The 25,478-nt window shown below is 35.0% G+C and overlaps 1 protein-coding gene across 9 annotated transcripts in view; it reads right to left on the bottom strand.

Annotated features, from left to right (window-relative positions):
- Positions 1-1,899: 1,899 nt before the first annotated feature.
- Positions 1,900-25,478, bottom strand: part of PTBP2 (polypyrimidine tract binding protein 2) — a 48,078-nt gene continuing 24,499 nt past the window's right edge. For 3 of the 9 annotated variants that reach the window (XM_032696311.1, XM_032696306.1, XM_032696312.1), the window contains 10 exons: positions 25,215-25,358; positions 21,483-21,647; positions 21,296-21,406; positions 12,340-12,535; positions 6,407-6,561; positions 4,928-4,961; positions 4,392-4,484; positions 3,800-4,016; positions 3,620-3,697; positions 1,900-3,483 (listed from right to left, as the gene is read on the bottom strand). In XM_032696311.1, the coding sequence (XP_032552202.1) occupies positions 3,351-3,483; positions 3,620-3,697; positions 3,800-4,016; positions 4,392-4,484; positions 4,928-4,961; positions 6,407-6,561; positions 12,340-12,535; positions 21,296-21,406; positions 21,483-21,647; positions 25,215-25,358 (1,326 nt within the window). In that variant the 3' untranslated portion in view covers positions 1,900-3,350. Of the gene's footprint in view, positions 3,484-3,619; positions 3,698-3,799; positions 4,017-4,391; positions 4,485-4,927; positions 4,962-6,406; positions 6,562-12,339; positions 12,536-21,295; positions 21,407-21,482; positions 21,648-22,616; positions 22,632-25,214; positions 25,359-25,478 lie in introns of all 9 variants that reach the window. The other 6 variants (XM_032696304.1, XM_032696305.1, XM_032696307.1 and 3 more) reach the window with 6 other exon arrangements.

The raw sequence follows: 25,478 nt of genomic DNA, 5'->3' as shown, positions 1-25,478 counted from the left end.
AAATCTGAAACTGAGGAAAATCACCATGTCTAAAGTTCTACTAACATAATCTGAAAACTCACATTCCATTGAGTGTAAGAAGTTATTCATGAACCTTATTTTTAGTAAAATTTTAATAAAAACGATGCTTTCCATTTTCACATTCTGACGAGCTAAAAATACAGAAACTTATTTACATTTTATAACAACAAAAATGTACAAATTACTATACAAAATGCAGTACCATCTCATTAAAAACAAGTTTTTGAAAGTTCTAGCAGTAAGGAGATTATTAAGCCCGTATTTTCTGAAGAGAAAAGACTAAGTATCAATAACTGAACAGTAATTTTCTTCAGGTTAATAAAAAAATGCTTTCATGACAATTATGACTATCAGTACTTTTAATTTTGGCTGATACAAATATAACTCATAATAAAAGCTGCTGAATTTATAACAAGTCAAAGTCGATATATATTCTTTCCCTTGAGGCTTTTGCCACAAATTTTCACAAGAAAAGTACAGAAACTTCTTTTTAAGGAAATAAGCTTGGCAAGAAATTAGTAAGTTACAGTTTTACAAAACCTCTGTATCTGTACACACTCAGTGCAGATGTTTACAGTTATTTCAAAATGATACATATGGCAATCACTGTATGCTGACACAGATGTTTTAAAGTGGAAATGGTTCGGCACAAGCTGAACCCATGGAATGGCAAATTTCAATTCACACTTCTATTTGAAACACGCAAGCACATTCTGAGCCGCAAAAGGAAATCTCTCACACTTTAAAAAACTACGGGCCATCATATTGCATAGACGAAAAATCTACAAGATCAGCTCAGTCAGACCCTTAACTACTGCTTAAATCGACTGGGATATAGTCACATCTATGGATTTGAGTGCTTGAGTTGTAAAAGGATGCTGATTCGTAGTCTTTGTGTATGGATGAATCTGATTCTAACAGCATTTCAGACTAGGTGATCACTGTAATACCTGGAGTAGAACTTAACTCACATATTGGGTGTAATTCTGATAAAACAGGAAGAATCCAGTGCATTTTATTTAACATATTAAGACTACTGCAAGCCCTACATTATACCATGACCTTTAAAAAGCTGATAGCTATTTACTGATTTGAAAGTCAACCCAGAGAACAGACATCAGTTCACAAGGTATTCCAACATCAGTATATCTACAGTGGTTGCACTGGAGAAGTGACAGAAAAATGCTTTGATTTGAACACTGACAGCTTTTACCAAATGCTCCAGGATCATACAGCTACTCTTTAATGGAGACTGTGTAAAATTCTATTTCTAATCAAAGAGAAAAAAACCCACAACAATCGGTTCAAAGTAATATAAAGAAACACTACTCAAGTGTCCAAACTGTTTTCACATTAATTTGAACCCATGGCTCTGAAAAGGTGAAATATCCTGGTCTCAAATATGTATGGTCCACTAATCTCATGTTAAATTTTGTTACTTTCACCCATGAATACACCATATGATTAGTAGGAAATCTTTAGCAGACACAAAAAAAATGAAAGATGAAACTTGCAGCAAGAGAGCATGGCAAACCTGAGAGATCTATTAGTGCATAAATTTGCTCAGAAACTAAAAAGATAGAAAGAGAGAGCTAACAAACTACAATAAAAGTTATGTCTTTAAAGCAGTAGGTTATAACAGGGTGGGAAATGTTTAATATGCACATATACCTGCAAAGGGGTCACTATCTTTCTGAAAATAAAGAGCTGATATTTTTCACAGCATCAGATTTATGGTAAAAAGCCATAAAGAGTAGTTTTTAATATTATGCTTTTCCCACCCTGGCAGAGAATAAACATGAATTTAGAAGCACAGTAGAAGTGAAAAACAAAGAAGAGGAGAGATAGAAAGCAGCAGAGAAAGACAGAAAAGGTGAATACAGAGCTACAGAAGTGTTTATTGAGCATGCTACAGAGGTAAGCAGAGTACACACAAAATGAAATTAAACAACCATCAAACCTCCCAACTTTGTTAGAAAATTAATTTTTAATTGTGCCACTTTCAAACTATACTGAATTTTACAATTCTAAAGATGTAAAAACTCAACTAATAGAAAATATACATGACCTTTTTTCTCTACATAGGTAACAGAATCTATGAATCTTGAAACTAAGTACATCAATTTCAAAAAGTATTGGTCATTTAAACAGAATCAAGGTAACAGTTCAGACTGACAGAGAACTGCTTTCAAATTAAGTGGATCTGCAGATTCTGAGCCATGTTTATAGTAAAGTCAGATCAATTTCTAAATACAAAATATTTTGAAGAGATTTATTAAAACTGAATATTACAATGCAAGGTAAATTAAGACTAAAGGCACATAAACTTTGGTCCCACCTGGTTGTCAGTTTTAGGAAACTGCCACAAAATTTCCTGCAAGCATTTGCAGCAAACTTTCTTCATCATTGAAAAATACATGCACCATTTCCTGAACTAGCTTGACCACTCTGTACATGCTCAGAAATCCACAACCATATTCCATATCTTAATTACAAACTAAAGATGGCAATATATATTGAAATGCACATAAGTCATGTCAACTTCAAAAACATCTACGAAAAATATTCAGCCACAAACAAGACATTACTTAGTGCTGACATTTATATGATACATCCCACAAGAGTGTGTACAAAAAGGTTAAGATTCCACAATGCTTTTCACGTAGGGCTCAAAGTCACAGAAGTCACTTTTTGTCCTTTGAGAAATTAATATTCTGTACCTTGTTAATTTTAACTAATGCCTACATTCATAACTGAATCTAGACCAGAACAATGTAATACAAAAGGCCTTTTAAAAAAAAACCACAAAGCAAAAAGTAGCAAAAAATCAAATAATGTAATTGTACTCTGTCAGCATAATGCATCTAATCCAATTAAAAAGAAAAATAAGTGACAAGCCAGCAGATAAAGAAATCAAGCAGGAGAAACAAAAACTTAACCTTTTTACACACCCCTGCCTAAACATATTTAAATTATCATGTAACAATGTGCCCCAGACAACCAAATTTGCTTTTTACTAGTTATGCAATTCCAGCAGTACTAGTTTTCCTTTTTAAGGCACGTACGTCAACTAAGTTGAAAAAATGTGGTATTATCTTGAAATCTTTTAAACAAAACAATGGTTTATCTAAACAACAGTTGACTACAGCAGTTAATATCACTGCTTTTTATTTTTTTAAATTTTTTATTTTTGAAAACAATCAAGGAATGATAACAGCATGAAAAAAAATAAAAAAACAGAAGACAAACTCTGGTCCCCACTTTCCTGAACAGTCAATAGGTGACAACACCAAACAATGCAATACACCTTCATTCTCAATCTGCCTTTTTTAAATAGTTGACTTAGAGAAAGAAACTCTCAGATGGTGACTTTCTCCCAAATTGTAATTGTGAAGATCAATCAAAGCCTGAATAGCTTCTTCTACTGTTGACATCTGAAGAAGTGCCATCTTGTGATCTCTTCTGAAACAAAATAACGGAATTAGGAACTTGAACACCACAGCGGTTGCTTCTAATGTTTGCTATCTGATATGTGCTTTTTCTTAAGATGTGCTGCAAAAACTCTTCTGTTAGAGCTATGTGCAGAAAAGCTACTTACTGAAAAAATTTAAATGCTTTCACAGTGCCTCCAGTGTTAGCAAACAATGTGCGTAGATCCTCTTCCGCTACTGATGGTCTACAGACAGAAAGAAAATAAGCATAAGCAGGGAATCATTAGTCAATTCAGTGTGTTATGATGCACATTAATATTACTGGTTTACTGACAGTGGACACTTACGGAATATTGGACAGATGAAGTGTGGCAGAAGGAGGGAATATATTTTGGAAGTTCTTTGAACCAGGTTTCTTGAAGCGATGCAAAGGTGAATTACCAAAATCTTTAGTCAGCCCTTGGTCATCAAGTCCCTCTCGAGGTAGTTGTACTGTCTGATGTTTAGAAAGGGTAACCCGAATAATCTTTCCATACATTTTTTGTCCATTAAGATGGCTCATGGCTGAAAAAAAAAAAGTTTACTCAATTGAGTGTTACTTCCGATAGTTTGTGGTACATCACACAAGCAAGAAAAACACCCAAGCAAATCAAAAGGTCTATTATGCTAAAAGACTGAAATCAAGACTTAAGTCTGCAGACGCTTCAAGAATATTCAATTTTATTTAAAGATAATAACATGATTCAGCTGTTGAATTCATTTAGGATATCACGCAGACCTTCTGGAACACAAGTGTATGCAATAAGATTTTGGATCTGGTAGGTAACCAGGATAAAAGACAAACTGACAAATATAAACACACTTAGTTCACCTGATCTTAAACAGCCTAGTTTCCAAACATTTAGACTAAAGAGAAAATAAACAGAAAACTAATCTTACCCAGTTGTGACTGGTTCCCATCAGCCATCTGTATAAGAGCACTATCTTTCTTATTGTATAAAATCTTCACGCGCTGCACATCACCATAAACACCTTTTCAAAGTCAAAAGTAACCCAAAAGAAAAAGTTGATTTTAAAGCCAGTCACCTGAATAATATATTTTGACATATCAATGGAACATTCAGACAGCAACAAGATCACTCACTCAAACTCAACACACTCACAAATGAATAAAGGAGATAAAGATTTTGAATAGTGAATTTTGAAAAGAATAATTTCTGAAAAACCCTCAAAGCTATGTGAATGATATTAAATTAAAGATCATGCAAAATATATTAGCATGCATTAAAAGAAAAACTGTGTCTATGGAGAGTTTTAAACAGCAAAAGAAAAATAGCAAAAGATTTACTATTCAACTTTAAGCCAAAGTGCTAGCTACAAATAAGAATTAAGGTGAAACAAAAAACCAACCAAACAAAAACCATAAAAACCAAAATCAAATCAATAATAAAAGTATAGTGCTAACAATAACATACCGAAGAGGGTAAACAGACTTTGGGGCGTAACCATCTTTAGAAGGAGAGAAGAGCAAGCAGCGTAAGACAAGAAGAGAGAAGAGTCGAGGAAGAGCGGAGATGAACAGATCATCCATAACGAAGGGTGGTTCCCGCAGAATGGTGAGGTGGTCATGGATCATGGTTTCAAGGCGGTTAATTGGGGCAAGTTGGTCCGAGGAACATTTTGTTCAAGCACAGAAGCATGAACATAGGGAATGAAGACAGGGAACGTAGACAAAGACGAGGAGAAGGGCAAGACAGGGAAGGGCATGGGGATTTGGGTAAAGACAAGGAACGGGAAGTTGAACACAAAGGGAAAAGGATGAAATGGGGGAGGGAATACAGCAATGCAGAAGAAAAAAAAATAAGGAAGTGGGAAACAAAAAAAAAAATAAAATATAGGTCAGTACATAGGAAATGCAGGAATTTGGTCAGAAAATGGTTGGTTTATGTACTGTACAAGAAAAACTGAGTAAAATGTAGTCACCCAAGACAAATATGGGTAAAGTACATTCATATTAAGAGTAAACTACAGCATTTCATCTCAACATGAAAATAAATTAAAAAAGGCATGCAATAGAAATTTTAAAATTTAAACTTTAACTGCGTAAGCATGGCTGGTTATGAAATGCAGGCAAAAAATCTTTCAAAATGGCACTCTGATCTAAAACATTTTAACATGCAAGACTGTGGATGACAAAATAGTATCAGATGATAAATAAAGCTTCATGATTTACAGTGACAGAGGCCACTTAAAAATGGAACAGCTAGACTGATACAAACTTCCCACATTTCATACCAGCTTTCACAGCCATCAAAATAAATGTAAAGGACAGTAAAAATGCAAAACTAAATTAATCCCTTTAGATTTCAGAGTTAGCAAGAAAGATATAGTTAAGGTGAAATTGCTTTGCCACCACATTTTTTTTTTTTAAAGACAAATGAGTAACTGCAAAGAAAAAAAAATTACTAAGAGAGACTGGAAGAGTGCCTCATCAAGATCTTTGGGAGAACCTTCAAAGAAAAATGTGTTAGAGTAGTTTACATAAATTAAGACCTCAAAATGTGAGATAAAAGCATGAAATGAAACAGCAAACAATTAGAAACAAAACAGAAATTCTAGTTTACATGATTATAAATGCAAAAGAAATCACAGTTGCTGTTTTCTAAAAATAAAGCTTTCAATTCAAATGTCAAACATGCAGTGGAGTTACCACATTTTTCTTAGGAAAAAATAGGTAGCTGACTATGAAAGGATATTTTAAGTTGTTAGCTACCTGGGAAAACAAATGTATTTAATAATAATGGCTTTAAAAGTAACTTTGGGGATTATTAAAAAAAAAGAAAAAATACTTCGAGCTTAAAATCCAAATGTAAGAGGACAAATGCAAAGAAATTATAAAATACTGACAAATGAAGTGTGACTAAAGAGTGGAAAAGTAAAATTGTTTTACTGACCTCTTCATTTAAATTGCTAACCAGGAGGACTGTATTGCCACCAGCTGCAACTCCAGGCATTCCTACACGACCAGCAGCAGCAGCTGCAGCTGCAGCAGCAGCATTTGGAATAGCCAAAGGACTCAGAGCCCCTGGAACAGCTGCAACAGGAAGCCCTAATTTTAAAATAAAGCGTATTTTACGAAACACACACAAGTCGTTTAAAAAGAAGTTCCTATATCAACACAAGTGTTGCATACAACACTCTACACAGCAGACGATTCCACTCTTAAAGTAATTCAAATGGTTGTAAAATGGGTTGCTAAATTAACATAAGAAAGAGAAATATGGCGGTTTTTTGAATTCAGATCAAGTCCGCAAAGTTACGAGGTGTAAAAATACTTTCTTTTCAAATCAACATTATTGTGTACCAAAACAGTTTCCATTGAGCTCCAAAATGCTTCAAGAGTCTAGTTTATCAAAGTGGTCTAACGTAAATGTTGATTAAATCAGTGAGAATAAACACTAATTGTGCTCTCTGCATCATGACATCTTTCTTTTCCATCACCCTTTGAGAGACATTCCTCACTTCCATTTGATGCTTGACTAAATATGCAGCACCGAAGGTGGCCACATAAAAAGGTGTATGTATCTCTCACAGCCTCAGCATAAAGGTGAGGAAGAAACCTTCTAAATTCAAGATTCAAGATGCTCCATGGCTTTTGTAATCCAATTCTCTGAAGAAGCACATAACTATTAGCTAAACCTTCAGTTGTGCTTTCATTTTTTATTCTTCCAAGGAAACTCAGACCCTGTAGACACATGTTGGTTTTGCCTGGTCAAGTCCCTGGAATACCAGACAAGTGTGTCACTCTCAGGATTCACGAAAGGTTCTTGTGATAAATATGCACTACACATAGTTATATAGGAACAGCTTTATCATATTTGATCAACGCTGTATTTGCACATAATATACAGTCCAGTAAAGGGGCACAAATTTAGCAAAATATGTTTCCAGGACAGTAAAGCACGACATGTCCACCCGAAGGAAAACAACTGATTTTATACTAGGTCAATAGCAGTCACATAAGTTTTAGAAAATGTCAAGCTACTGTGTCTTACTAGAGCATATCAAATCTTCTAGTACATCTAGGCACCTCTCCCTAGCCTTAGGAAGCTTTAAGCCAGTCCAGCATTTTTAGAAATAAAGGAATCTAGAGACGACTAGTGAAGTTTTTATGGTGCTTTCCCTAGCTGGGCACAGCATAGTTGAGTAATTCATACTTTAAAAGGCAAAATTCTTCATGGAATTCAAATTCTTAATTTTCAGTTAAAACCAAAGATTAATTTAACACTATTCCTACAAAAATATTTTGAATTATTATCCTTCAAAATGATTAGTAAGAATCTTAAAAGGGGTATTAGCAGAAAGTGTTAACAAGGAAAGCCAGCAATGACAGCAAGGGATAAAGATGAACCCTAAGCACAACAACATATTTCCAGCTGTAATATTAAACATATATAAACTGGGGGTAAAGTATTATTTCTTTGCGATAAGTAGTTCTTACATAAAATATTTTCTTTGTCATGGTTCAGTATAATACAGTTGTTGTTTACCCAAAGGTTTTTTTATGTAACATCTGTAACTTTTTTGGAGGGAATGAGGAAGGAGAGTATAGATACATTTTCATATGTGAGGTACAAAAACAGAAAATGAAAAAAACATTGCTTCTGATAATTCACTTGCAACCAACCAGCTCATTTTGTCCACTAGTTATTCTCTCCTTCTTTCAAAAAATAAGACTCATTGAAAAGATGTCCAATTTACAGTCTCAAAGATTTCTGACACCTTATTTCATCACAGCCAAGGATGTAGTAGATGAATGAGTAATGATGCGCGTGGGTTAGGATCATCTATTTGATTGATATGTTTCTAACTGATTACACAGCACACACAGATCTCATTTCTCGGAAAGGTCAGACAAATTACAAAGCCACAGCAAACAATTCTTGTTCTGTAGACTCCACTGCACTCTGATTTGCCATTCTGATTTAAGCAAGTCAAAAATTTTTAATAAATAAGAACAGCTTCTATCATGATTATTAGTCACAATGTAACACACTGTTTAAGATTTGAGGACTTATCTGAAACTACTTAGAAATGTTAGCTACTTTGTCAACATGATCAACCAGTATTAGACATCTTTGTCCCTAGCTTTATTTTAGCTTCCAACAACTATAGATTCCAGGTTTTTGTTTTTTTTCAAGATATTAATGAAAACATACAAATATTATACACCTTTTTCCTAGACTTTTGAGGTCTTTTTCCTCAATGAAGTTGAAATACAACATGTCACATTATTTATCCCCACTCAGTTTACCCTTTTGCGTTAGTTCTGAAATGCAGATTAGTAATGGCATTTTAATAGTAGGCAAATTAAAGCTAAACTAAAGATATAGTATGAACTTATGTGAAAACCACAGGAAGTGGTAGTCATATCAATGCAGGTAAGCACAGCTGTGACTGAGAACTGGATTTAGTCCCTGGTCCTGTTATGAACCCTTTTTGTGGCTCTATGTCAAGTAACTACCATCTTTTTGTAACAAATATTGACCTGATTCTCATACTCAGCCTGAATGGCTTTGAGGAAGATAACAGGTTCTTTTAAAATCTCTGCATAACAGCTTACAAAGGTGCAAGTGTTACTACACTACATCCTAAAGTTACATTTACTGTAGAGGAGAGTTAATTCCATCCAGAAGGAAATTGAGATATGTAATGGTTTAGTATTAATGCAGATTTAAACATCAAGAGTAACAAGATTCACATCCTGTCACTAAAACTCAACTCACAAAATTATGTTAAACCTAAATCTCACTTTTGACACGTGAATTATAGTATCCTGTTAAAAACCCAAAACCAAAAAGGCACCCAAGTTTTGTACAAGTCTCCAGCATACAGTAGCTTATTACAGCAAAAGGCAGAAGTGAGTCCTTACCACATTTTCTGTTAGTGATCTCATTATATACATAGAACAGCTACAGCAAGCATTTTTACAAGAATGCCACAGGTTCAACTCATGGTATTCATTTTGAGCACGCAAAAGAACCTGAAGAGCATCACATTAAGCTCAAAACAGAGCTCCGCTCTTTCATGGGAGAACACGCCCTCTGGGAATCACGTATGAATAGGGCATGGCAGACACTGAGTATACACTGAAGACATCTTTATCAGCATTATAGAAAGAAATTCAACATAAAGACGAGGAGGAAGGTCGCTGCTACCTTTCTGCCACATTTCACATATCATAGTTCACCAATCTCCATCTTATGACTCTTTAAGTCTTTCCATCCTTCTTCTTTTGAGATCTGAATAAAAACGCAGCTATAATTTCTACACACAAGCATATATTTTCAGGTTTTGAGTTTTTCCTATCTTTTGTCCTCTTATTTACATCACTTACATTTTGTGCCTTTTTACACAGTGAGCAGCCCAGAATGAGAACCCTGTTCTTTCATATTCAAACTAGGCCACTCCCATTCTAACACCTATCCTAAATGACTAAGGCACCAACAGTATTGTGGAGTCTTTTTGTGAAGTTTTTCAGCTGCAGAGCTCAAATTCTGTAAAAACAGCAAAAAATGCCATCTAAAAAAATCCCTCTAATAGCTATCCCCATTTGACAGAGGATGAAGAGTTAATACACCAAGCTCAGCCAACTGGTAATGAGCAGTTAGAAAATGTACCCAGCTCCCTTAAGTCTCTTTCAAAACGATGAATGCTTTTATAGAAGAAAAAGTCAACCATGATATATAATCTCCACTACCCATCAAAATAAACATGACTGACTTCAATGATGCTCTGAAAATGTTTCATAGCTGCAATGAAAGTTACTCATGTCATGTACCTTTTATTTTCCTGCTGCTTGGAAAAACAGTACGTTTAAGGAGGTGCATCCAGAGAGTAAGAAATAAAATATTTAATTAGTTATGACTGTCATCTTCATAATTTTACTAGGAGCTACCTTTAATATACACAAAAGAATGAGTGATTAAAATCAAAAGGTTAGAGAACTTGTGTAGTTTTGCAGACAATCACAAAAGCATCTAGGTGACTTTCAGGCCTAAACCACTAAAAAATAAAATCTGCTAAAGTCACTTGGATAACTGGAGAAAGTACAATAAGCCCAGTTAAACATATCTAGAGCAATGCAATGATCCAAGCATCCTCCGAGTGTGATTCCACTATGCCAAGCAAATTAAACCTGTTAATTTGATGCATACTGTAAGTATTATATACAAAGAAACATATAAGTAAGCCTGAGGCTAGAAAGCAACTTCTTGGGATTCAGGAAAATGTCAGAATTAGAGTTACATAAGTAGTGCTGCATTTGGCACTGTTTTATAACTCACGAATCTTTACTCTCTCCTCTCCTAAATCCCTGCCTTACAACACCTAATATTACAGGTCTCATTTAATAAGCATCTTTATTTTGCTTTTGTCTTCTTACTACTCATACTGCAGCCCCATGCCTACGTTCTAGTCATTATGCACTGACAAAAGAATTACTAACTGCCTCAAGGGTTTTTCTACAGCACTCATCTCTGTAGTGTCAAACTTCCTCACAAACACTCATCCGCTTTCCCTACTGAACCATGAAATGAGAGATTTTAATATTTAAACTATGGGAAGTTAAAAGAGAAAAAAAGAAAATAAACTTTAGCTACAGGTTTTTCTGAGACTTTGGATTCCTATGATTTTTTTTTACTTTCCAGAACTTTTGCTGTAGCTGCAAGTGATACATTTTGCAAGTCATACTGGAGATGTGAACTCAAGCACTTTGAAATTCGTGGGAAGTGGGTTTGTAGGTACTTTATAACTAGATATGAAAAGTATCCTTCAAGTAATCTGATTTCAGAAAAGGAGAAAATACAGCACAGCATTCAGAAGCCCTAACTATAATATTCATCCTCTTCCTGGGCTTACATCATTCACTAAGAGCCTTCTACCTTTTGCAACATACCGAGAACAGAGGTCCCTCTTTTCTACATTAACTCAGACTTACTTTAATTTGGCCCAGTCTGTACAAAAAACTATGAAATCTATGTTATTCTGATGTTTTCTTCAGAATAAAAATGGGAAATTACGAAAGAAAAAAAAAAGAAAAAGACTAAGTGGGAAGAACAATGATCACAACATACTCAATCAGCTTTTATGGAAGTAATGATTCTTTATCTGAGTACTATTACATTTTAAAAAAGTGAAAGGTGTTCTCACCAAAAAACAGCAATTTGACAGAAGTAGGAGTATGCATTGATTATTTTGGTAATAGTCAGAAGATAAGATACATCTGTATCTTTCCCAGATCATTTCACCAATTTATGATGAACTCAAAGGCTGACAGAATATTAGAACTCAAGTACCATAGCACTAGAAATGAAACTACAGATTTTTTTCCTTTTATTCACAAAATCCACAGATTTAGCACCATAGTGTTGGGTTTTTTAACCAAAGAGCATAATTGAATTTCCTTATTGAAGGTAACCAACAAAATCTTGTTTTTATAATCTGATACAAACATTTGCATGAAGGAATCACACAAATGTTAAGTCCCTCTAACAAAGTTGGTGGGAGAGTGAGTAAGGTGGCCAGTAGCAACTGACAGGAACATATGAAAGAAGGAAGGACAGATTTGAGACTAAAGTTGTACTACTTTGACTTTTCCTAATACTTTTTGCATTTCTCATTTTGTCATGCATTCTCCCATTCATTTTTGCAGTATTTCTAAGACAATATAATTTGTTACTATAATTCAGACTGCAATATAGACTGAACCCTGAGTGGACCTTTGGATACTATTGCAATTTAAGATCTTTAGTTGTTAGAAGGATTAATAAACATTTTCATCAAGTGGCTTTGCAATACAGAAGAACAATGAATGTCAGCATCGTACCTAGAAGAGAGGTCTCCTTTGCAAATGCTGCAGCAATAGCTGGGTCCAGTGTTGGCTGTCCATCACCAGATGGAAGGTCAGGACGAGTGTAGTCCCTGCTTTTGTCGTTGTTGTACTTGACATTCAAATTCACCAATTTGGAAAAATCAATCCGTAGGGTACAGCAAGCATTATAAATATTTTGACCATCTAAGGCCTGTAAAAAGGATCACAATTTATTTAAAAGACACACAATACAGGTTGGTTGCACAACACTTTTTTTTTTAAACAGGGTCAGTGTATAGATGTTTATCCAATCTTGCTGTCTAGTTTAAGACCGATTAAGATTAAAACGCATTAACCTCTCAAAATGATTCCAGGAAGGTCGATGTTTACCTCTTTTACCTAGAAACTGATTATGCACCAAAAACCCAAACATTTTAATGCTGTTGAACTTAAATTTTGTTTGTTGAATACAGCTAATTAACCAGTGCAGCTTAAATTCAGACAAAATGCCAAATAGATTTTTCAAAGGGGGGGGTAAAAAAAAAAAAAAAAAAAAATAATCTCATAAGTACTCAATAATATGGAAAGTTGACCTGAGGAAAAAAAAATAAAATCTAGACTTAACTACCAAGTTAGACAGCTATCTGTTAAAACAGAATATATACACTGTTCTTGCATGCTTTCCTTCTCCTACTACAGGTAATTAGTGCCGAAATGGAATGACAAGCAACTTTAACTGCTAACCTGATGTTACTAACACTTTTTAAAAAAATTCCCATTTTCACAATTAATGAGTACTTCTGAAATGCCTATGAACAGTGAAATTCACATGAACTCTGAACACACCACCACTTAGAACTCTATGAAAACAGTCTCTAAAAAAGCCAATGCAAATGTTTTCTCCATCTTCACTTTATATCATGCAAATTGATATACTTGGATTTTAGTCCATTTACATTTTGGGCATACCTTCCTTTCAGTTGAAGCACTAACATTAAATACTGGGAGATTGTTACAAAAGTTTCCATTTTTTAAAAAGTCAGTTTAATTCTTAAAAAATGCTAAAACGTGAAGATACAACTCACCTTAAGAACTAGCATTCAATCAAGTCATTATGTTAGCTATAAGACAACCTTATATATATATATATATACACACACACATGGTGAAAAAAAACAAATAAACCACATTTTCAAATACGAAAATCAGATCTTTTATTTCTCTACATTAATGATGGACTAAAATATATCCCTTCTGGACCCAAGTTTGGTTACACCTGCAATGTACTTTCCAACACGTTCAAGTTATGGTAAGACTTACTATTTTGAGCTAAGCACTGCACAAACCTAGTGTGCCTGCTGGCTATGGAAGCAACAGAGCTGTTTTCATACAGTGATACATCTGGAAACTGAACATCCTGAAGACAACCCTCTGCTACGTCTTGCCCAGCAAGGCTGTCCCTACAAAAGGTATTATCACAGCTGACATCTCCAGGGCTCATGAAATCACTTAAAAGAATTACCTCCATTAGCAGTCAATGGAAAAAAATATGTAAGTCAACATAATAAGAACTTCCAACTTATGGGAAAATAAAATCATACAGAAAGAAGTATAGAAACTGGACAATGTACACTTCATTTCAACAAATACTTAGCAATTTAAGAGAAACTCCTATGCTTGAAACTCAGCTAAAAAAATGCTTTATACAGTATTGGAAAAGGAAAATCTACTGTCCTTTTTATAGAATACAAGCTGCATTGTTGGGGTGGTGGTGGGTAACACACCTACAGCATAGAGAATTTGCTAGCTCCTTTATACAGAATTCAAGCCTCCAAATGCTGGTATTTCGGAAAAGAATCTCACCTTAACACTTACACCTAAAAAAGTATATACTGAGAATCAGTCATCACTATTAGAAGACTTCTTATCTTCTAAAATCCACTAATATATGGATTAGAGGTAGGTTCAGTTTACGCAGTCAGAGTTTATATACTGTCAAAGACAATGCCATTGCCATCAAGGAAATACCCATTTCACATAATGAAGAAAACAGGTACATATGAGACCGAAAGGGAGTATCCTTTAGCTTTGTCCAAATAACAGGACCATGACAGAAAGTTGCAAGTCTTTAAAACACAATCAAGATTCATACTATACCTCTGAGTGGAGTCTGTTGACTTACAGTTGGTAGAAGACTATTAAATTGATGAAACTATTTTAGACTTAAAAAGTAGCCAGCCAAGATATCCCATGTTAGTAGTTTCTAGAGCAGTCAGTGTTTAAAAGGAGCGCCATAAGTAGCTAAAACTTCTACTGAAACAGCACAAACTCCTCTTTCTGATAAATACAAAGAGACCTAAGTATATACAAAAGGTCCTGCAGAAGAGAAATGCCTTGTAGTTGAGACACATATAGTTTGAAAGAACATCCTGAACCAGAAAGGAAGGAGAGGCACTCTTAATGAGCACTGTACTCACGCTCCAGGAAAAGCTCCAAGCACCAGATCAAAACCAAAAAAACCTCACCCCACCCACCTCTACCAACAGCATCACAAACCTCTAACAACATTGCTACCATCCAGCATTTTTTTCAAAATTAACTGTTCACATGCAAATTCACACCTATGAATGTGTAACCTGAGCTCCTTCTTGTATAACAATAAAAAAATGTTCCTCTCAGGCAGACATCCTGACAAACATGACAAGGCCAGTCATACTGTTAGTGAATGTACATACAGACATTATCTCAAAGATCTCTATTTATGCTAAGAAAATTCTTTCTTTCAGTATTTATACATACATTCACATGGGACACCATGCCACACCACACACATGCCAAATCAAGGAGATCAAGTATCATGGGACCCTTCTACAAATCTGAGTATCATTCTTTATCTTGCCTGTGCCAGCAAACCCAAAACCAAAGCCTGAACAACGGAAGCATCAAAACTTCCGTAATCATGCAATACTAGGAGTGTAATGATACCAAATAATTTCTAGGCCCCTGCCCTTCCTCTCTCTCTGTTTTTATTAAAAAGTACCCTCCTCTTCGACTTTCACAAAGGGGAAAATGATTGTGATGAGTTGGTCATCAAGAATCAATCGAGAATTGCCAACAGCTTGTCAGCAGACAATTGACAGATTCATTTAGGAGCTGTAGTACTTAGCAGCACACAATCCAGAAAGCTAGTAAGCACATGCAGAAAACAAATAGAAAACAGCAATTTAAGAAAAAACAAAAATCCCTTTCTCAATCAGACTGACACATAATCCAAAGAGAAAGGTGCAGGCCTGAACTGATACAATGACCTCAACTCCATAGTGCAAACACAATCATCCATACAAGTTTCTCTATGGCCACTTAGATTGTATTTTGGGGAAGGGGAAAAAAACCCACCAATACAAAAACCCAACCCCCTCCCCCCAAAAAAACCCAACCCCCCAAAAAACCAATAAAAAACACACACCAAAGACAAGTCCTAATAACCAAATATGCCCCATGGCTCTACATCAGCCATAGAAATTAAAAAAATGAGCCAATCAGAAATAATGAAACTCACGTTACCCAATACTAGTGAAAGTTCCAAAATAGTGGAATATTCCTAGTATTCCTAGACAACTACTATAATCATGGCTAGGCTTCGCGAACGAAGATTTGGGAAAACTAGTATAATAAAAACATTCAAAATATTCAGAAAGGGTCTCAACAACTGGGGTTATACTCACAGAGAATCTATAATCTGCTCATGTCTCAAGACAGCACTTTTTACTGAAGGCAAGGATAGGCAAACAAGGCCTAATACAGAAAATAGCAGAAATAGCCTGTGGAAGTCTTCAGGATCCACAATAGAGTGCTATGACTGTCTGTCACAGACAGTAAAAAAGATTGTACAGGAAATGTCAATTAAATGGAGGTCTGCACCACAAAACACAATACTCTCCCAATTTCTTGAAAGTAATGTCAAATCATCCTCTCTTTTTGCTCATAGCAATCAGAAGGATGAAGAGATGAAAACTGCTGAGAAAAGAACTGCAGACTAAGAGGTGAGACAAGAGACTGTTTCAATGGGAAAAAAAAGTTAAAGGAGTTCAATAACTAATATTACAGAATTTTCTGATGCTGATGACACAATCAACCACAACAAAGCTTTTCTGCAAAAGGACAGTAATGAATTCTATCTAGCCAACCTGGGCACATGACACTAGGATGTCTCATTTCACAACATGACTGTGGATGTTGAAAGAAGTGGTAATGGCAGCAAAGGTGATCTCAGAGGGCAAAAGCACTCTACAAAATTACCAAGTGTTGTAACACCCTGAGTGAGTGATGCAGCTTTATGCAGGTAAGACTCAGATTTATCAGTAGGCTTCAAAGTTGAAGAACGTTCCTAGAATCGTTACTTTCCTCACGGTTTTCCTCACCTAAATGAAGGGGTTTTTGATGCAATTAATGGAATTCACTGCTGCTCTTCACATGTTCAGGGTTCAAGATGCCAGAAAATCCTTGTGAAAGAAGAGTTCCTTGAAAAGTGCTATATTGATAGGAACTATGCTTTGATGAGCTTCTCCTAAGGCCTTATAGACCATCAATCTGTGCAATGAAACTCCCTCACAGGAGATGGTCAAAGCAGTCCTCTAAAAATCAGGAAGATATACTCTTTAGCTAATTCACACGTGGTACCCCTAAGACTGACAAGAACATAGTCTGGAAAACAGAAAATGATTTGACATTTTAATATTCTCATTTCCCAGTTCAGAAATTGAGCCCAGAGACTAAGCAGGTATTTCTGGAGACACAAGACTTCAAGCCACAACAAATATTGTATCTGCCCTTCACTCTGTCAAGCACTGTAGGTATCATTCAAGACGAGAAATAGATCTCTTTCAGGACGAGGGTAGCTGGAAAGCATTTATCAAGGTCCAATAAAGGAAAATCTAATTAGAGTGGGGAAAAAAAAAACATGGAAGAGAAGAGCAACACAACAAAACTAGTGCCTTCTCTCCATAATCATGAAATAAAGAGAAAATTTAGTCCCTACTCTCTCTCTTCCCAAAGCAGAAAAAAAGAAAGACAAGATCTTTAGAAGGACGTAACAGCTTAAGGCATAAAAAAAAATAGGAAGTAATACTTACAAAATATACTCCAGCTCAAATAAGTATCTCCAAGTAACTGAAGGTCATGTGGTAAATATTTCTTGGGAGAAATGCGTCCCAAGTGCATCCTACAGATACATATCTGAATGAAATTAATTTCTTTTGAGACAAGTGTCTTGAATACAAGAAGTTTCTGAGGTTAAAAAGTCTGTGTAAAATCATTCCATTCTCAAAAATTATGTGCAGTTCTTTGACTGAAGGACCTGTTGCTGCATTTCCTGGGTTTTCTGATACAGCACTCTTCTGTTTACCTGAATGCTACTTATCATTTTTGAGCACAAATTATGCTCCTCAGGATTAAAGATGTCCAAAAATGTTTAATACAATAATAGCGGATAATAGCCCTGAAGTTAAGTACCTGTTCTAGAGGTGTCCATTCTTCCATTCTGCATAGATTTTAGGGCAATGTAGCCTAGCAGAGATCTTTTGTATATCAGTGCAGAGCTACTCTGAAGCTGTAAGTCAAAACAACTGGGAAGATAACATCTTGAATGTACAGTCAAACCTCACTGGAATCTCTGCAGAGATTCTCAATCACCTATGGGCCAAGTAAGGTTCAACTGGCTAACTATAACAGAAACTCTCAATTAGACTAGTGATATTTTTAACCTGTGTTGGGTTAAGATGACTGTCATGCACTATGTATGAGTTTCAGTTAATCATCTACAGATGAGGCATTAATAACTGTTAATATCCACGATTTGGCAAGAATACTTTCAGTACACTTACACAAAGGCATCAGCTATTTTTAATGCTACAATATCTCCTTACACATACAGACATCTCCAGGACAAAACCTTCTTCATTAGGAGAAACAGCAGTCCAATGTGCTCTACTGTTGCACATTATGAGTTCCTTCTCCACCCCTGGCTAAACTGCTGCATTACACCTGAAGTTCGCAGTCTTCACCCTTACTTGCCAGTATAATGAACCTATAATGATCCAATCTGAGGGTGATGATGAAACATCTATCAGTGTAGGCACTATCTACTTTTACAGGAAATGAGTTTCTCACAAAACAAGTGGAGCAGGAATGCAATTTTTCACTAGTTGCTCATTCAAATAGCAAAAGACATCCCATGGGGCTAGAGGTTTCGTACTGTACGTTCTTGTCAGTGTCACTATCTTCTCAGAACCTTCAAATGCATAGCATCTCTCCTTGGTACTTACATCACTTGAGTTTTTCAAATTGCTCTTTAACTTCCTTAATAAGTCTTCAATTTCTATTAAGGCCACATTCTGATTTCCTGTGAAGAGTGCCAGCGGAAAATTAAATTTCCCCATTATCTTCTATAGTCAAAATGGATGGAAAACAAATTGAAAACTTTTTTTACTCTTATACCATGCTTTTAATTTCGAATTCCATGCAACTTAGGTGTAGCTGCCATATCCTCTTGCTTTTACTTTTACTGTATTTCCAGACATATTTAAACTGAAGTCCTATCCTCTGACTGCTTCTTTCCTTTACGTATTTTTTTCTGGTGGCACTTCACATTTTATCACAGTAGCTCAAACATAAGAACTTTATTTATTTTACTCTAGGGTGAGGGCAGTGGGGAAATCAAACCTTCCTTCAAATTTAGCATCCTTCAATAACTGCAGTTGGTGTCACTTAGCATTTTGTCTATTTATGTACAGATTGGTTAAAATATGAAACTATAAATGCAAGACCATTTCAATTTGTCACTAAGGCTCTAAGATCACTCTGACAAGGACTGTACATGCAGAATTTACTTATTCAGTGAAATTTAGTCATTCACACGTGAGCTACCACTAGTCAACAGGTACCCTAATCAAAACATGCAAAACTGGAGAAACAAATACATGCTTTTTCTTTTTTAATTATGACCAATACAGTATCCCACGAGCTAGTATCAGTTTGCCAGAAGTCAGCAACAGCAAGAGATTCTTAGGTTCCTTTCATACTTTTACATACCTCACTCTTTAGTTATTTGTCACTTTTTAATAATATATTTCTAGAATTATACTGATAATTTTCAAATCACTACAGTCCATTCCACAGACGTCACATTTCCAGTAAGTCTTGTGATAATATATGTAAGACTCAAAAAACAAAGTCAAAAGACTTATACTTTGATGTCACATTTTGCATCAAAAATGTACTTTAAAAGCAGCAATAACATCTACAACTGAAAATTACCTTTCCAAACATGAACCAAAATTGAATTACAACCTTCTGCAACAAACACATTTAGCAGCCAACTGTTTATTGAATATTTCAAATATGAATCTAAATGTCTAGAATTGATTTCTGCAGCATTTGTAGGTTCTGTACTACTACATCTAGTTCTGTACTACTATTCTAAACCTACTTAAAACCTGCAAGGTGTATCCCACCCATACAAATTCTTACGTAGCACAGAGACATATCTGCATCTCCCTCTACTCTGAGGCAAAATCTAATATTTGATATTACTTCAATTCTGAAAAGGACATCCCTAATTTAAATTGTGCTCCAGATCTAAAAGTATTTCCAGACGGCTTTTCAGGAGTAGATTATATTAAAACAGATCACCATAATCAAGCTGCAAATCATCTTGTCTCTTCTCTCTTCTTCTGTTCTCCTCAATAGCATGAAAACTTACACTCTGTTTTTTGAAAATGTCTCATTTTTTGGGATTCCCTGTCCTGACCAGCTCACAGGTTTTTACTCAATGTCCAGTATTTCATTTGGTGATAAGGACAAAAGTTACCATCCTCCACCACTTAATGAAATCTTTATTTCAATGTAGTCCCTATTCTTTACAACAGAAAATTAAGTCCATTTTTGTCTTTCCTCTACTAAGAGATATTAATTGCTAACTTAGCCTGAGGTGTGAGCTTTTCGCTTTCATGAAATTCTCACATGAATTTCATGCTATTCTGTCATCTATGGGCAATAAGCACTTTCTGTGCTGCCAAGCAAAACTTAACCAGCACATCAATTTTATTCAGCCTTCCTCAAACCCAGACTGCATGTGAAGGTTTGAAAATATAAATTCATTCCACTTATCTCTTGAAAGTTATCATAATAATAAAAATCTAGCCTTCACCTTTGGTTTGACTTTCCTATTGCCACAAACGTGAACATATCCCATTGAATTAATTAAAAGCATCTGGTCTAGATGACACGCTGTTGATCTTTGTCATAATTTATCCATAGGCTCTCTCCTGCCATAATGAGTAAAACCAGTTACCTGTTCTTACCTCTCCTACAGGACAGGAGAATTTCCTATAGAACAAAAGCAAGATCCTGCTCATCCGTCACTGCTGCAAAGCTTCTTCACGGTCTGGTCACAGGCAAAACTGCACTCACTCTTCTGGGTATTTACAGTTATAACGGAGTCTAGACTATTTTTTTAGGATACTATAACTAAATACTTTCACAAACCTATAACTAATCCACAAAGTACATCTTTGTTTTGATGCTTAGAAGGTATCTAATAACAACCCAATGGGCTTACTAAATTTCCTGCTTAGAGTGAATTAATTATGCATCACCGTTAAATCCCACATTTTTACTTCCGGTTTTCACAATTGCAGTCTTGCATGTTATTTCATCTCTGTGCAGTCTTATTATAATATTTGTTCATGTAGAAGTATAAAATACTTTAGACACAGTATCTGTAAATAAACTATTGTGTGAAAACTGATTTCACACAATGTAACAACATTATATAATAACTCCCAATTATTTTTTAATCTCAAAAAATTGACGCAAGTGGAGGAGGTGTATAACACATTATTCTGTTAGATTAACATTTTACAAATGCTTAGAATACAGGACTATCTCCAGACTTCAAGAGAACTATACTTACTTGTTTTGCTTGCTGTGCGTTTACTGGATCACCAAACTGCAGTAAAGCTTGAAACTGGTTATTCTTTGTGAATGTGATTATCTTCAACACAGCACCAAATTTAGAGAATATCTGCCAAAAACATCACAGAGTTTTACACATGCATTCCTCTCAATCATAGCTTAAGTTAAAATGAAATTTGACTTACCTGATGAAGAACATCCAGGGTTACTGGATAGTACATATTGTCAATAATTATTCTAAGTACTGGACTCTGCGCTGGAGTCACTGCACTCTCACTAACAGTGGTCCCACTAATGGGAGCGTTTGTTGCCTGCACAGCCGTCACCGCCTGAAGAACAGCTTGGGCCCGCTTTAAAAAAAAAAAAAAAGACAGAAGAGAGATTAATATTTCAAGATAATAGCTTGAAATTAATTAGTAATATTAATATAGTTAACTCCAGAAACATAAAATACTTCACTTATTTAAAACTCAGAGCTACAGACATAACACAACGTAAGTGCAATGCAGTCTGACTCTGTGAGAAGAGACAACAAAAATGAAAACATCAATTAATCCTTATGTCACAGTAAGGAGGGGCTTCAAATGGCACCAATATCAGTCTTTCTAGTAGCAAGCTTATTGTTCTACTAGTAAGGATAAAGGAAGTGAGGATTTTGTAGGTTCCAAGACTCTTTCCTTTAAAGGAAATAAAACCAAATAAACCCACAAACCAACAAACAAAAAAAACCCAACCCTACAAAAAACAGAAGTATCTTATTTTTCAAAAGACTGTATCACAGTTAACATTTTACTGCCATTTTAATTATGTAGAAGGCTCTGATAGAAAAGGAAAATGCTAAACTAAACTTCCAAACTTCTCAGTTTTAACACAATTAAATAATACACAAGACTGACAAATGTCAGAAAGTAGTATCCAAGAGGTAAACAAACTGGTGTCTGTTATCCACCCTCTTTTGTAAAAAGAAAAACAAAATCCTCTCCACGTGTGGGGATTTTTTGGTTTTTAAACACAAGCAGGATTTTAGAAAATCAAGGGTAACCACAGGATGATATCACATGAACACACATCTATGTAACTACTTCCACTGCCAAAGCTGACAGTATCAGAAAGATTAATGTCTTTTTCTGAGAAAGAAAAAGTGCAGAAAAAAGGGTTCCATTTAATACTTTCATTACAGTAGCCTTATGAAGCAAAACAATACAAAACAAGAGAGACAAGTGAGCATGCCAGGTAAAAATAATAACCACCATATTAATGCATACTGCATATTTTAAAGGTATTAGAGCTACTACACATTTTCATGTCTCACAACTTACATGATACTCCTCATACTGAAACGAATCAATGAATAAGGAAAGTGGGGGGGAAGGAAAAAAAGAAGACCTAGTGAACACCAGTTGGGAAAACAAATTTTACCTCTACATTTAACATTAATTACTGTAACTCTGCGAAAACATCTTTTGATAACAACACTTCTTTTCCCTAACATATGAAACACTCAACTTTCGAGCTGGCCAGACATTTGGCCGAGCTGCATAATTACTTCCTATTCTTCCTATAAGCACAGAAGCACATATGAGATAAAACACACTCGTAAAATGACTAGAAAAGTTTAGACTGTATAACCCAAGGAACTAAAACTTGTGAAGTCAATTTTAACATAAGACTAACTTGTTAGCACTGCCTATGCTTATACACTACATTTCATTCCACTAGAATCAATGTGAATACATGAAGGAATAGAGGACTTAGCAGTGGTAAATGATGAGTATTTTGTCAAACAAGTTAAAAATAACAACAAAAATAACATTATATATAAATAGCCGATTTGAAGACATACAAGTAGCATGCAAAGCTTTTTTTTTATTTTTGCAAAACTTAAATTTTCCAAGATCAGATATACCACTGGAAGTATAACATTTATTTCTAAATGTTGCAATGTCTATGCAGAAGGACTAAACCCATGCATTTATGACAGGAGGATGATTAAAGAGATCTACAGTTACAGAGGTCATTCTACTCTCAATTCTCCTGAGTCTAGAAACTGCACAAAATAAAGCAAGAGATATTTGTTTTATATCTGAGTTTAAATGCTCTTCTTGGTGTTTTGATATTTCACAGGAAAAGGATTTTCATAGAATTACAACCTGAAATGAAAACTTCAATGGTCTCTTTTGAATCTGTTTATTCAGAACGAACTCATTCTGAGCATATAAGTAAAAATAATCTCCAAAGCTACTATTACTGAGAAGTTCAGAAAAGCTCAGTTCAATGGAATATCTCCAGCCAAGGCTTGGTTGTCTAAAGTACCCCTTGGTTAAACAGGGGTTTTTTTCTATCTTCTTTATAAACAACATACTTGCACTTTTCTCCTGTTTTTTTATCCTATCTTTCCAGTTACACATACTAACATTCTGACTTCTTCACATCTTCCTGGCTTGAACATCCAGAGAAAGACAACTTCAAAATGAATCTGAGTTGATGAGAAAGCCTTCAAATATAGATTAAAAATTTTAAGTTTTGAGTATCCAAAAGAACACCAGATTACACAAGTAATACCTGCACTATCTTTATTTTTTCTTACAGAAAAAAGAATATCCAACCATCTTATACTTTATAGAATGCCTCATGAGATAGTAGAATACTTACTGCCAAGTACTTAATTATATCATTTAGTTCTAAATTAAACTTAGTTTTAAGTTCCCAAAGACTTGGAATAGATGTTAAGACTGGGTATTAATATGTATGGTAGCAAAAAGCTGCTGAACAGTCAGCACATCCTATAGGTTGGAAAGGTGAATATGTCAAGTACGAAACCAGTGTCAGGAGAGAAACCAGAGGACAATGCAAGAACCTTGCTTAGGGAATATGTCCATCCACTGTATGTGCAGACAGAATTCATCCTCTACTCCACTTTTTCAAAAGTAAATGAAAGTATTTATTTTTCTTTGTAACTGACAATTGCTGGGTTGGGGAGTCTCAATGTTTAAAAAGTACTTTTAGCAGATAATCAAAAGATTCTAAGGAACAAGAAAGTTTAGAAAGATCAACAGGAAAATCAACACTGCACTTGATGTGAAACAAAAGGTCTTTCAACAGATTACCCGGAAATTGTTTTCAAAGGCAACAGCTATAACTGTACTATTTATGTGTCCTAAGAGAAGACACAATTAACAGAAACTGTAACTTGGCACTTACACTCTTTTTATATCATCAAAAAGGCAACACAAAAAATTAATCTTAAAATAACTATCTGATTTGTGGTAAGTTTAGTGCCTTTTATCCCTCTATAGTTTGTACGAAATGGTCACTATGTTACTTTTTCTAATTCTTATGTTCTACTAAAAACAGACATATGCATCTATATTTATTGTGAAATAGGTCCTGTAGAGGCAAGAGCAAACTGTTTTTTGTTATTAAGTACATATGTCTCTAGAGCAATCATTATGGTATTCTTCTCCAGGAACAGCAGATCACATGAGCTGAGGTTACCAGTGCTACTGCAGTGATCATTAAAAGCACTGGAATGTAGGCATTGGCATTAGCCATTACCACTGGGGAAATTCAAATCAGCATTGGAATTTCAGGTGTCAGAATTAAAAAGTTAATTTTATTATCCTACAGTCTCTAAACTAAGACAATAACTTTAAAGTTATTTAAAGGTAAAACACCCCTCAGAATATTTTTACTTCAAGGAAAAATTAAAAAAATTCATCATAATGGAAAGATCACAGAGAAAGCAGAATCCCTTCAAGTGTCACAAAATGGAATGATCATAGTAAAGACTACAGTAGTGTTAGAATGTCAGCAAAACCAAATAATTTAAACATATGTCACATGAGCCAAGAACACATGCCATGCCTCATCCTCTACTGTGTGCGTTTTTTTCTTATACTACTGAACAGTAAATGTACCTGGTTAAGTGTGTTATCAGTCTTTAGTTCTTTATGATTGGAATATTGGATATAAATAGGTTGGTTACGAAGATGAGGTGTCACAGCAGAGTAGTAATTAACCATAGTGATAGCTGCCTCTTCTGTAGCAAGTTCCAAAAATGCCTGTAATGAAAACAGTTAACTTTCAGTATTTACAAATCAGATAATCTTCATATTAGCAGCATATTAAAAAAACACAGGGTTTGATAACACATTTTAACAAATATCAGTCTTCAGAAAATG

Source organism: Chiroxiphia lanceolata, chromosome 9 (genome assembly GCF_009829145.1).
Source record: "Chiroxiphia lanceolata isolate bChiLan1 chromosome 9, bChiLan1.pri, whole genome shotgun sequence".
In the NCBI taxonomy this organism is placed as follows: domain Eukaryota; kingdom Metazoa; phylum Chordata; class Aves; order Passeriformes; family Pipridae; genus Chiroxiphia; species Chiroxiphia lanceolata.
Note: the sequence above shows the minus strand (reverse complement) of the source record. Positions and strands in the feature narration are given on the sequence as shown.